The sequence below is a fragment of the Haliotis asinina genome, chromosome 2, assembly GCF_037392515.1.
Source record: "Haliotis asinina isolate JCU_RB_2024 chromosome 2, JCU_Hal_asi_v2, whole genome shotgun sequence".
NCBI lineage: Eukaryota > Metazoa > Mollusca > Gastropoda > Lepetellida > Haliotidae > Haliotis > Haliotis asinina.
In genome coordinates, this window is record NC_090281.1 from 35848483 (window position 1) to 35862229 (window position 13747).

Here is a 13747-nt window from a genome sequence, read left to right on the forward strand (position 1 = left end):
AGAAATATATTCTTTTCTTTTCTTTTTATTTAAAAACACGTATAAATGCACAAAATTAATCATTAAAATGAATATATCAACTTTAGAAAGAATAACTACCGACCAACATTCCACTTCCTACAGACGAAGCGCACTGAATGCATATAGTTATCAAAGTATAGCTCTGTCATTAACTGTAATGTGGCTACTTAACAGTTAATTTGATTAAACTGCCAAGCTCTATCCTCTTAAATACACTGTCTAGCAAAACCGTGTAAATGCCTATTCAAACAAACAAACACATTATTTTTTCAATAATATATTACAAAATTAACAATGCGTCAGGTGTTACTTTGGATACAATACTCTCCAAGGTATGGTAACAACTCCGTTACCTGGCACGTAGATGACGTTTACCTGTCAGGATCTTGCACCAGGGATGGCGTGTCCTTACCCGAACTACAGTATACCCCGTACTTCGGCCTGACGATAGGGGATGTGGGAGAGGTACATTGTCAGTACTCGGGGGCCCTTGGAGTTTTACCGTAGTTCCTCCAGCAACCACAAGACGATGATCTTCGTTTAACAGGCTTATTAAGACTGTGTTGCTGGTCAACCCACTCTATGGTCACTTCATAAGCCTTCAGCCGCAAAGCTTCCGTCTTAAGCCGAATGCTGGTGCCTTTTTAGATAGTTTTTCAGACGATTCCTTGTGACTCAACACCAAGAGTGGGAGCGCAACAGACTTCCGACCATGGGCGTTGCTACCGCCTAAAGCTGGGTCCCTATGTCACAGCCAACACCGTCTTCCACCCCGGACATTTGCCCATTGGTCACCAAACCGTAACCGTGCCTAACTTTTTCACTCCCCGCTTCTGTACCCCCAATACTATATTTGTAAGGTTGTGATGTGGATTCCAAACCATATACGTCTCATGGAATACTACGAACTGCTACCGAGGTCCCCGGACAAGTTGCTCCATCTTCATAGTACCGTCATTTTCAATTTACCTAATCTATGAATCATCTCAACTTGCCCCCAACAAGCTCCAACGACCAACTTTCGTGCTTATTTCCTCCGCAGCGAATACCCCTCTCTTGTTTTGTTTATGTTACCTATGTTACCTACCCAACAGGCCTTATTTGTCATTTCGTTTACATTCTGTTTATATTGTTGACTCTTCAGTATTACTTGCTAAGATAATCGTATCCGTGTTTCAATGTATACACTCACGCCATCACACATTCCTTCTCCGTTTTAGTGTTTTACGTTGCAAAGCATTTACTGAATGTCGTAAATCAAAAGTACATAACCTTTCATTCAAAATACAGGTTTCCTTTGTGGTATATACGTCATTTAATGATTACATGATACAAATGTAGTGACATATGGTCATTCTATAGCGTACATTTCACCCAAGTTGTCATTCTCCATGCTTGCATTATTCAAGATGCCTCTTATTGTAAACAGTAATTTGTAGCTACACTACCTGTGCTTTTGTCATAAGATATAAATATTAACAAGTCGCTGTCCGATCGAAGGGCAGACGGTCCTGATTCGTGCAATACGTCGGCATTCGGTTTGAGTTCGTTCAGCGTGCGTAGTGTCTGCGCTGAAACTTTGTATACGTCCAGTATACGCGGCTAGGAGATCAGCGCATTGTTGAATCAACCGCTTATCCTTTGCGAACACATGTCAAACTCGTACAGCGCTCCATCGATGCTGTGTCGATTCGCTGCGTATTTATAACTTATGACTTGCTTAACAGTGTCCGCAGCAACGTTTCGTGCATGCCGCAAACTATGCCGCTTACAATATAAAACTTCAACAAAACGACTGAGATGCATATGATCAGCGTATTGTATGAAAGAAATGTCATTGCGCAACTCAAAAGGAATTAGAATACGCAGAAGTGTGATTAGTTCCGACACGGAAGAATGACATCCGGGCTAAATTTCAGGGAACGAAATCCGGACATAGTTAAATGACAGATGTGCATAGGAGGATCGGCGAATGTCCTAGCACACCCCGTTTGGCGTTAAAAAAACAGATTACGAATCATTATTTTTGTATTGCCACAATCTGTGAAGCCCATCTCAGGTGTCCCCAGTCAAGATTGCTGGAATGTTGCTAAACGCGCCGTAAAACCATACTCCCACAATTTTGTTTGTTTCGCGTACAATTACATCAAATGTATACAAAGGTATAAACTTGAAACATTTGTTAATCAGTCTTTACAGATTTTAAACCACAACCGGTGGAAGCCAGTCGAATATTTAAATGCCGACAATCGTCTCTGAACAAGATGCCAATGACGTCATTCATTCGATTCACTGCAATATATGCATCGCGACAGCCTCGCAAAATGTCCTATTCGCATCTTGATTGGTTGGTAATAAAATAGGTCAATGTATGTCTGAACTTCCTGGTTATTTACACGCCAGACATGCGCAGTCATCGCCCTTAACAAACACACATGTCGTAAAGTACTGAAGCGTGGACCTGAATATGTTAGATGTCGTGATTTCATAGTTCGGTCTCGTAGTGAAGGCATACCATTTCAAACACAGGTCTGGTCATATCAAAGCGACATTGTCGACTTTGACGAAACTTTAATGAATATCAGCATGTTGACTGGTAACTCACCGATGAAGTCACCGCTATCTCTAGCTCGTAATTATCGCATGATGGTTTGATACGACCCCCGACGCACACCTCTAGTTCCGTTGCCTGTGCATATATAGAGGCATCAAACACATCTGTTTATTATTCCCTGCCTGAGTTGACCTTCCCGTGGATACATTTCTGAAACTACCGTACCTCGCGATATTAACAATGAACTCGACAGCTTTTTTGTTGACTTCAACAATTTTTGCTTTTCAAAACGTCCTTCCACTTAAGCGTATGACTGAAATTATTTACACAAGGTCCGGTCCGGTGCGAGGATTAATCACAGAGAACAGCAAACAATATTTGGGGATAACATATGGCTCGGCAAAAAGGTATGTTTATTTCTTCTGTTGTTATTTTTGTAAATCACTTTTCTGAAGTATATTTTATCAAATTTACCCGTCGAGGTTGATTCGTAATAAAATAATCGATGTGCTTTTATATACTTTTTTTTGCTGACTTGCGGTAAGTCAAAATATACATTTTTGTAATTCCAGAGCTAGCAATCTTCTAGGATATTCAGACTGTTTATCGTAAGAAAAATAATGGGTATTTTTAGGGACAAAATCGTCGTTTTAAATCGTTACTTTTGCTTTCTATGCGCATATACCACTGAAATCATCACGAAGGGTCAGGAGCAGTGGGGTGGGCTTGTGGTGAATTGGTCGCTCGTCACGCATTAGGCCCGGGTTCGATTCCCCACATGAATTGTGCAATGTCTTCTAACAAGGGTATTCGGTGAGACGAACGCAAGGTTTGCCCAGAAGGCTACCCTATCGCCACCGCCTGGAAGAGATGGGCATTGGTGTCTTGGTGTTACGTCATCGTACCCCAAACAGGGAACCCACACCTGTTATTATAATCAGTGTGTCATGCTGTACCATGTTCAGAGGAATCTGCTAAAATGACTTTTTCTTTGGAGGAATGTGAAAATAGTCCTGACCTCAACCCCACTGGTGGTTAACGTCGCACTAAGTAATATTCACTCCAGTGATTGATAGTAAGAGCATGCCGAGTCATCTAGGGGACCCATAGAACCAAAAATCCTTGTTGACTCGGAGTGGTCCAAGTGCTCCCTCTGTATTTCTAAATACCCTAGTCTCAACGTGATCATATTGTATGGGCTTGTGTTTATTTTTACCTTCCTGATATAACTTCTGTGGCATTTCAGTTTGTAAGTACTGTACATGTACTGAACAGCAAAAGAAACACGTTTAAAAATAAAAGTAACCATTCATATTTATGTATTGGTCATGGTAAAGTGACAAGAATCAAACTTACGATTCTTTTTCTGTTCAGTATACACTGTCAAGCTTTGTGGATACCAACTTCTTTTTCGATGCAGACTGTTGTACCGTTTCCAAGCCGGCATTCCTGCCTGACAGCGGCACAAGAATCTGTTTTGAAGATGATGATTCTCATGAAGTTTGTCAACCAAAATATAAAAAAAAAACTGCAAAGAAAAGATTTAGCTTGTGCGCTTAACAGTTCTTTGGTTGGAAAATCAGATCGGTCAGATGGTTCAAAAACAATGTCCTCAATAGATATCTGATATTGACGTAATGACTGCATTACGCTAAAGAATACGCGCCTAACAGCAATTTGTTTGAAAGAAAAAACAGATCGGTCAGGTTATTCAAACACCATGCCCTCAACAGATATCTGATACAACATGACAAAATCCAAATTCCAATGCAGAATTAAAAGGACTGTATTTATCTGTTGAAGATTCCAGACACCGACAGCCCCGTCCCCATGGAGTCGACCCTTCGAGGCTACACGAGTGGGTCCCATGTGCTACCAAGACTGTCCCTCCTCACCTCCCCATCTCTGTGTCCCCAAGGTAAATGTACAACAGTTCGTGTTTCATATATGCACACCACCTCCGTAGGACAGGTGGTGGTTTTGTACCAAAGACGTTGATAAGAGGTATTTGTTGTTTCCCCGCCTGCTGCTCTGAATGCATGTTTGGAACAAGGAAAAGTGATCACAATCTTCTAAAAGCGTCTCCCTTGGTTATTCAGTTGAACTGCGACGTGATATTTCAACAAAACTACCTGGTCTACGTAATTACAACTGGCAAAACGTTCTGATTTTAATGGGCCTTTAGTGGGTAAGTATGGTTTTACGCCGCTTTCAGCAATATCACGGCAGGGGAACACCAGAAATGGACCTCATACATCGTACCCATGTAAATATACGAAACCTTCGGCGTGACGAGCAAACGATTGGTGAACCTGGAACCCCAATAAGCCCTAAAATGCGAATTCAAAATACGTATTAACGCGTAGCGATTGTCAGTATCACACACTCGTGTTTCTTTTGCAATCGCATTAATGAGTGTTTTCAAGATATTTGTGTTTATCCGATTATTACATGTAATTACAACGGGAAAGATTCTAACCGCTACCCACACTGTCCTGATTTCTTTGGCCGGGTTCGAATCCCTGTTCGTTATGAAATTTTTCAGCATCATGTCCACCGAAGTGCCGGTCTAAGACATGGATCAGTACCAGCTTTCCTCAAATACCATTCATGTTGCACAAGAAATCACTCATTAACTCACTCACTAAAAGTAGGGCCGGTGGGGGAGCCAAGTGGTTAAAGTGTTCGCTAGTCACACCGAAGACCCTGGTTCGATTGCCCTCATGGGTATACTGAAGCCCAGTTCTAGTGTTCCAGGAGGTGATTTTTCTCTAAAGGTGGCGTAAAATTAAACCTACTCACTAAAAGTACTAATTATCCAACAATTTCTAATAAAAACATATTTCTTTCTGACCGTTTCCGTTTTCAGGTATCAGCCCGAAATACATTGCACTGGTCATTAGCCATTAGACGCTGTGGCCCAGTGGTTAAAGCGCCCGCTCTACATGCTAAAGTCCCCGATTCCCTAAATGGGTGCAATGTGTAAAGTCCATTTCTGGCGTCCTGTACGGGATATTGTTGTAATACTTCTAAAAGCAGCGTAAAACTAAACGCATTCATACCATTACGTCTTGTGTACATCCAGATGTCCGAGGACTGCCTAAGCCTGAACGTGTTCGTCCCTAGGGGTAATCCTGGGGGATCGGGGTATGCTGTCATGGTGTTTATACACGGTGGAAATTTCCTGTCTTACTCTGGGAGCTCACCCTTATTCAACGGCGATGTGTTTGTGAAGAAGGGAAATGTTATACTGGTCACGATCAACTATAGAATAGGTATGTATATTTTCACATCCCTGCCGACACAACTATGGCTCAGTCTTAGGGCCCGTTAGTAGGTCAACGTACTTTGCGAGCTTGTTTAGGACTTCCAGTGACAAACAGCGTTACATACATTTCAAAATGGTCTGTTGGATGTCACTTGACAGTAACAAATTTCCGACCTAACCATCCCCAAATTAGCCAGCTATTAATTTCGGCCAATATCTGTTTTCCGAGGTCCGAGGTCAGTATTGCTTTTTCGCGGGCCCATAAAAACAGGTATTGACCTTATCACCAGTCTATAGTTGTATACAGTTTTAATAACATAAGTACATCTGATAGGTTAAAATAGTATCTCCAGTTAAAATCGGTTTTCGATGGCATTTCGATACTATACTGGTGATGAGGTCAATACTCATACTCACAAGCGTATACCGCATCGACCCCATTAATTGTACAAACAACTCATCGTCTTCTCATTCATGGTAACAACAAGTCATGTATATATTCCCCGACAAATTCATTACCCTGTACCACTTGCTTGACAACATTAGTATATATCTCGAAACGTCGCACTCACTGAATAAAAGAAGTTGTATATCCATAAATCATAGTCCTCATTCTTCATCTACTCAACTTCTAGAATGCCTATCAAAGATATCATGTCGATACCTGTTTTTATGGACCCGCGAAAAGCAATATTGACCGAGGACGAAGGCTATTGCGAAAAGGAATATTGACCGAGGACGAATTTGAAGGCTATTGCGAAAAGTAATTTATTACCCACGTGGTACTTCGTAAAGGTGTTTCATAACACCTTCGAGTGATTTGATTGGCTAATACGTGAACTTTGACATTACTGGTACTACTTTCATCATTCATTCATTCCATTCATGATTTTCATTCAAAATTTTTCACAGCTGAGAGCATGTAAAACGAAAACACTTCTATGGAATTAGATAGAATGTATTTCATTTAGTGTGGTTACTAGCATTATTTTCAATGCCGTAATAACTCGGCAATAGTTTAATAGTAATAGTTTCTGTAATAAAAACGAAAATAAAACAATCTATAAAAATAAGTAAACAAATACGTCTAGTAGGTCTCTCATGAGTGTAAACAAATACGATGTCGCCCGTAAAAGTTATTGATTTCGTCAAAATTGGTTGGAAGAGTTGTGAATATTATCAGGAGATTGAATACCTTCTGCGTGTATGTTGTCAGGACTGCACAGTAACACACAACGAGCGGCGCTCTTGTATCTCTATCACTGCCACTGTCGGCCGCACCCCTTCGCGTTCTCCCGCCCAAACATACTGTCACTGCCATGCCTCCCGTGGTTTCTTCTGTAGAGGTCAAAAACACTTCCCAAATCTGAACACAATAGGCTTGAAATCGTTTTCGTTCGAGGTTGTAGGCTGTGTTTTCAGACCCAAACATCGAATCTCGACACGTGGGAATACCAAGCCGAGATGAGAAGGCGTCACTGGCATCCTGCGCAAAAACGTGGCCGAATTATTTACAGTAACTCGTCCTCCGATGAAGAACATTAAGCTCAATTATTTGAGACATACTGTTCCCTGTTATTCACATTCATTTTTGCTGTTGAGTTTGCCGCCCCTAATCAAATGCTCCCTATAATCTTCTTCCTTGTGAACACTTCTCAACATGACGACTAGCCCGACAGTGATGGCCGACTGACGTTCAGGGAAGATTTTGGTCACGTAGTCAAGTCCAAAATATTTACATTTCACAAGTGTTTTGATGAATTACATTATTGCTTTTGAAAACAAATCCTCAATTGAAAAGAATTATATTTTGATTCGGTCTCGATGCTGTCTTAATTTTTTTTATCTTCATGTGATAAGGCGCCGTATACATTGCCTCTACGGAGCATACGTTTTCCTGGAGTGAAGCGGTTGACATTCCAATCACCAATATGATGTAATGTAAACAACAGAATGGCGTCATAACTTGACGTCATAGCTTATTTTAAGTAACTCAAGTCAATATGACTTTTGGTCGGACTTGGGTTGGAGTCAATACGCTTTTTTGTCGACGGGCACGTGGCCGCCTCTAGGCCAACCAGGTAGCCGGAAAAGATGCTTACATAAATAAGGAATATTATATCATGAATATAAGAAAAAACGAGTTTAGGAGATATTTATGTTTGCTTAGATTAGACGAGTTACTTTATCAAAAAGAAAAAAAGAAGAAGAAAAACTGTTAGTCGTAGACATGGCATTGATGAATGTTTGTGTTTCTGACAGAATTGTAATGTTAATGTAGTTGTAGATGTTATACACTTACTTTTTGTCTGCAGAATGTAGATTTTCTGATAACCCTTATTTATATTCTGACCCGTGAAGGTCCGGCTTAAAATCGTAAGAGGTGACTAACGCGACCGGATGGTCAGACTCGCTGACCTGGCTGGCACATGTAACTGGGATACGATAACATGTGTCAACCAAGTCAGCGAGTCTGACCACCCGATCCCATTGGTCGCCTCTTACGACAAGCATGGGTTACTTAAGGCCAGTTCTAACACTGATCTTCGCGAATCTTGGGTGTTTGGAATGCCAAATTCCGTAAGACTGTTTCCGGAAGCATCGTCGAACAAATACGATTTGTATCAATTTTTAAAAAAAAAAAAAATATTTTTAGAGAATGCATCAAATGAATCTACAAGTCTTAGAGACAGATATTGTATCTTAAGTCTTTGCGAAACATACTTATGGGTATTCTTTTTAAACATTCAGGCCTACCAGTTAAAAATAAACATTATTGATGGACATGTATGTTTCCTATGCTCGCCTTAGCTAAGTGCTATCAACCCACCTCATCATCGAGCAACATCTGGATAGCATTGTGTGAAAACACTGTTATCAATGATCGCTTAGTTTTTAGTCTGACTGAACATTCGGTGTCAAGCTGATCGATAAGTGATCCATCATAAACACAACAATATAAAATATCTTGCGTCTACAAGGTGATGTGCCGATGGTGTTTGCACATTATGGGTCGTCTCAAAGAATTCATAGCACATTTTCATTTTTTAGCACTTTTGAGAGGAAGCATTGTATGATTAAGAGGTACCTACTTACATTTACACAACCCCGATCTACGTGTTTTTTCTCTTTTTTAAACATTGGGGGACTGATCGAGGGTTCATTTTCAGATTCTCAGTGAAAGATCTGTAAATGTTACTGGAATTACTTAGTTTCGTAGTCATGTTAGTCTTACGATGACAAGTTATTCACATTCACCATCATGTGTTAGAATATTGATGCATAAATTATCCGTTTTCTACGACTTTAAACAACGAGATAAATATACGTATACTTTGTCTTTCTTTAACATTTTCAGGAGCATTTGGTTTTCTACCTCGGGTTGTGAATGGCGACGTCGTTGGGGGCAATTACGGTCTGCTTGATCAACAGCTGGCGTTGAAATGGGTTCATCACAACATTCGGGCTTTCGGTGGCGACAACCACAAGGTGAGGGTCATATTACTAGGAGCGACCATTGAGGGTGGAACAACTATTGCGGCAGCGACAGTCTGTTGCAACATACTATAGCGGCTAACTATTAATATAACGTCACTCTCCTTGAATTGTCTCGTTTGAAGTTTGCTCTGCGTATTTATCAATGGAAGTCAATTACTAAACTCTCGATAGGCTCACATACTATCGATTGATCAATAGTTTCTCGTGTTTACGTTCGATTAATTTGTATCAGCGTCTCAACAGTTGCAATCAGTCGATAGCACTACATAGCAAAATTCACATTTCTAAATGAGCCAAATGCTACTTTGCACTATACCTGTCCTTTATGACTTCACATAGGCAGATCAAGAAGGGGGTGCAACTCCCAACCCCCAACCCCACCTCCTTTGTCCTGAAATTTGTTACATGACCATTGAACCTCGAGTGAAAATAAAGTGTGCAGTCCCCGATCTCAAAAGCTGTATCCGCCTCTGCTTCATCAGACAACGTGACAAGAGACTGTCACTTCACCTGATGAAGGGACCTGTACGTAATGATCCCGAAATGTTGTGTGGAAAGCATAAAGAAGCTTAATCCATAAAATATCTTGGTCATCTACAATAAATTCTAAGTGTCACTAAACGTCATTATCCCAAAATGGTTTTCAACCTCTAGGTTGAACAAAGGTGTCTTCTGAATTCATTCACATTCCTGTATAAATACCAACCGACCCTTTTAGATATAGACAGACAGACAGATTTGTTATAAGATCTTTGCCTTGGAAAAGAATTGTGATCAAACTGGAATGAAGGTTAAGTTGGAAAAAACTAAAATAATGGTATTTCGCAATGGTGGTCCACTTCGATCATATGAAAAATGGTATTTTCAAGGAAAACGAATAGATACTGTTTCTTCATATAGATATTTATTCTTTGTATTCACTCCCAAACTATCCTGGAGCAGGGCACAATTTTGCCTTCGCTCACAAGCAAATAAAGCTATTATGTGAATTTGTAGGTATTCTACGAGGGGTGGAGGTATGCCATGTAAAGATTTATTAAAGATATTCTATGGTATGGTTGTGCCAATTGTGTGTTGTGGCTCAGTATTATATATCATAGTAAAGAAGTAGAAAGAGCACATGTGAAACTTTGTAAGTGGATTCTTAGAGTTAGTCCATCTACATCTGATAATATGGTATTAGGAGAATGTGGGCGTTTACCTCTACAGCTGGTATACATGACCAGAGCTGTTAAATACTGATGTCGGCTCATTACTTCACCTACTAGTAGGGTACACAATCAGTGTTATCAGATGCTTATGTCCCTCGATAATGTTGGCTGTACTCCTTGGGTCACACACGTTCGAGAGATTCTATTTAGATTCGGTTTTGCTTTTGTCTGGGCTTCCAAGCAGGTTGGTTTCATACAATCTTTCATTTCTTTATTCAGGCAAAGGCTTTCAGATACTTTGCAGCAGTCGCGGACTTCGAGTTTAAGCACTTCCTCTAAGTGTAATTACTATAGACAGTTTAAACCGCTGCTAAATGTAGAAGTATATTTGTTAGGTGATATTCCTTATAACTTACAATGCTCATTGGCTAGATTTCGATGCCATTTTTTTTTTTTGCTATAGAAACCGGTAAATGTAACAAGAAAGAAGATGAGCTGCATGTACTGTTCATCTGTGAAACCTATGAAAATCTTAGAAAGAAATATGCATACCCGCTTGTGCCTTATGTTAAATCTCATTATGTGTCGCAAGATATGGTGAATTTACAGACATCACCTTGCATAGTATAGGTTTATACTTGTATAAGATATAGAAATTGAGTCAACACCATTAACCCATATTCATTCAACCTTGCTGCGAGAGTTTGCATTATTATTTTTTTGTAATGAGCTATTACTGATACACTAACTTTTCATATGTGTTTATGTAAAGTATGGAAAATGAGAACCATCATTGTTAATCCATAAGCCCCTAGCTTTGCAGTTACTGTTGGTACATAGTAATGTCTTTCCCATGCCTAGTGAATGACTGTATATGTATCCATATTAAGGATGGAAACACTGACCCACCACTATTAACATATTTTCATACTTATGTTTGCATGGTGATGATATATATTCACCAACTAATCATATATATCACTCATCATACTCATCAGCTAAATGTATGAGTTATGGACCCAAGGCCTCTCTGTTGAATAAATCTGTCTGTCGGACTGTCTGTCTTTTGGATATATAAATGTTTCGAAGGTATATTTGTTCCTCTAAAGATGAATTGAAATTTTGTGGATTCAGACATAATCAAATGTCTTCTCTATTTCAGATTACCATATTTGGACAAAGCGCTGGTGCACAATCGGTGTGCGTTCATCTAGTCACTCCGTCAGTCTCACGCTACTTTCAGCGCGCAATAATTCAAAGTTCGCCCATGGCCCTGCCCTTCAGAAACACGATAGAAGCTGAGAGACAAACAGACCTTTTTGCCAGACATCTCGGCTGCAGTTCGAGAGATACGCAATGTTTCCTTTCAAAATCTGCTTCTGATGTCTTACAAGCTCAAAAGTCTACCCCAAACAATCAAATATCTGACAATGCCGCTATGCAGTTTGAAGCCTGGGGACCTGTTATCGATGGGAGAAATATTTCAGGGAATTTATTGTCAACCTTAGCAACGACCTCAATCGACAAAGACATCATTATAGGCACGACGTCAGATGAGGGTCTCGCATATGTTTATGGAGCCTTACCACACGGGGTTCCAAAATTTATGTTTTCATTTGTTCTGGGCATGTTTATTCCAAACAGCTCGACCATTTCCAGCCTGTATACTGTGCGGGGCGATGCGCGCCCAGCTTTATCGGAAGTGATCACAGATTTCATGTTTTCTTGCCCAAGTAAATTGTTCGCGGACATTTTATCTGTGTCCAAAAACGTTTGGGTTTATCGGTTTGGGCAACCATTATCTATAGACGCATGGGGAAGTGCTACCTACTGTGTTAACAAGGCCTGTCACGGGGTTGAACTGCCTTTCCTTTATGATACGCCTCGTCTGATTGGGTATGACGTCACTTCCGGTGATGAGAAACTGTCCTCCTCCATGATTGGCTACTGGACCAACTTTGCTAAATACGGAAACCCGAATAGTTTGGGGACTTTGCCTGAATGGCCAAGATACCAAAGGAACGTCTCGTCAGGGCGCATGGTTATGGTTTTCAAAGAGCCACGGGTAATTGTAAAAGAGGCTGAAAATAAGAAATGCGCAGCTATGAATGAACAAGGGTACCAAATTGCTGGTTGATGTTTTAAAATAAAATTGTTCTCCTTATCTGCTGTATCGTTTAGAATAACTTTTGCTGTCATTCAAATTTTGAAAACAAAATTAATGTAATTTTCCTGAATTCAATATTACTTTTACTGAAGTTGTGTATTAATTATAATATTGTAACATTCTTTCATGCTATGCTATGCTATGCTATAAAGTTATTCATATTATCTCGGCACGACTTCGATGTTTAGATGTAAACAACCTCCAGGGGCGTGACTTGTGAACTCTGCAGTGACAATCTTTTCGTAAACACATAAGCTATTGCCCCGACAATACCTCATACCTAAACGCATTCAACACGGGTGGTCAGAGATGGATAAGTGTAAAAATGTAATAGTAGGAACTAAAACAAAACTCACCGAGACGGGTTCTTCTTCCAACGACGCCATGTTTTGCTGCGTGAGTTTCCGCTCGCGACCGAAGATGGGCGAGCGTGTTTCCAGTATTACCGACATTGCTTCCGATAGGGACGACGTGTTTCTGTTATTACCGCTAAACTACCGATATCGCTGCAATTGTTTCGCGAGTGGGCTGCGTTTGTTTACATTTGAGATGCAATTCCTTCAATTTTGCCGTAATTCATTCAATTACTTAGGGAGGCCTGAAGTCGATTTACGCCTTATTCCCAAGCGTATGATAAAACGTACAATAATTTATAATTGATAGTAGTTGGATATATTCATGTCTATCCATCCTGTGTGTGAGATTATAGTCTCACAGTTCTATCTTTGAACAGGCCCCAAGGCCTGACGTGATCACCTAAACTTCATCTGACCATTTTCATATTCCACAGTAATTCCGTTCTTAATGCTTACTTTTTGATTCTCAGGATTTACAAAGTCTTTACTACTACTACTAGATATTTGTATAGCGCCGATATCCAGTTAGTTCAACTGCGCAAGGCCGCTTTCTGTTTCAGTGTATACACTCACTCCATCACACATTCATGCAATACGTCGGCATTCGCTTTGACTTCTTTCAGCGTGCGTAGTATCTGAACAAGTACGCTTTGTATACGTCCAATGTATTGCAAAACATTTTATCCTTCACTTCAATGCCCAAGCCAAGGACCATACTGTGGGACAAGACAA

General features: G+C 40.2%; 1 protein-coding gene across 2 annotated transcripts; it reads left to right on the plus strand.

Annotated features, from left to right (window-relative positions):
- The first annotated feature begins 2748 nt into the window (after nt 1–2748).
- LOC137272511 (crystal protein-like) lies at nt 2749–12827 on the plus strand. 2 transcript variants are annotated; one of them, XM_067804897.1, is made up of 5 exons: nt 2749–2982; nt 4379–4493; nt 5661–5850; nt 9202–9332; nt 11655–12827. In XM_067804897.1, the coding sequence occupies exons 1-5, from the start codon at nt 2816–2818 to the stop codon at nt 12627–12629; spliced, it is 1578 nt and encodes a 525-aa protein (XP_067660998.1). In that variant the 5' UTR covers nt 2749–2815; the 3' UTR covers nt 12630–12827. The 2 variants fall into 2 exon arrangements, with proteins under 2 accessions (XP_067660998.1, XP_067660999.1); XM_067804898.1 differs by lacking the exons at nt 2749–2982; nt 4379–4493 and adding an exon at nt 4682–4763.
- Nucleotides 12828–13747: the final 920 nt, after the last annotated feature.

Coding starts and splice junctions, on each gene's coding strand:
- LOC137272511 (XM_067804897.1), top strand. CDS start 2,816: ATGAACTCGACAGCTTTTTTGTTGACTTCAACAATTTTTGCTTTTCAA. Junction 2,983..4,378: donor ACATATGGCTCGGCAAAAAG/GTATGTTTATTT, acceptor TATCTGTTGAAG/ATTCCAGACACCGACAGCCC. Junction 4,494..5,660: donor CCCATCTCTGTGTCCCCAAG/GTAAATGTACAA, acceptor GTGTACATCCAG/ATGTCCGAGGACTGCCTAAG.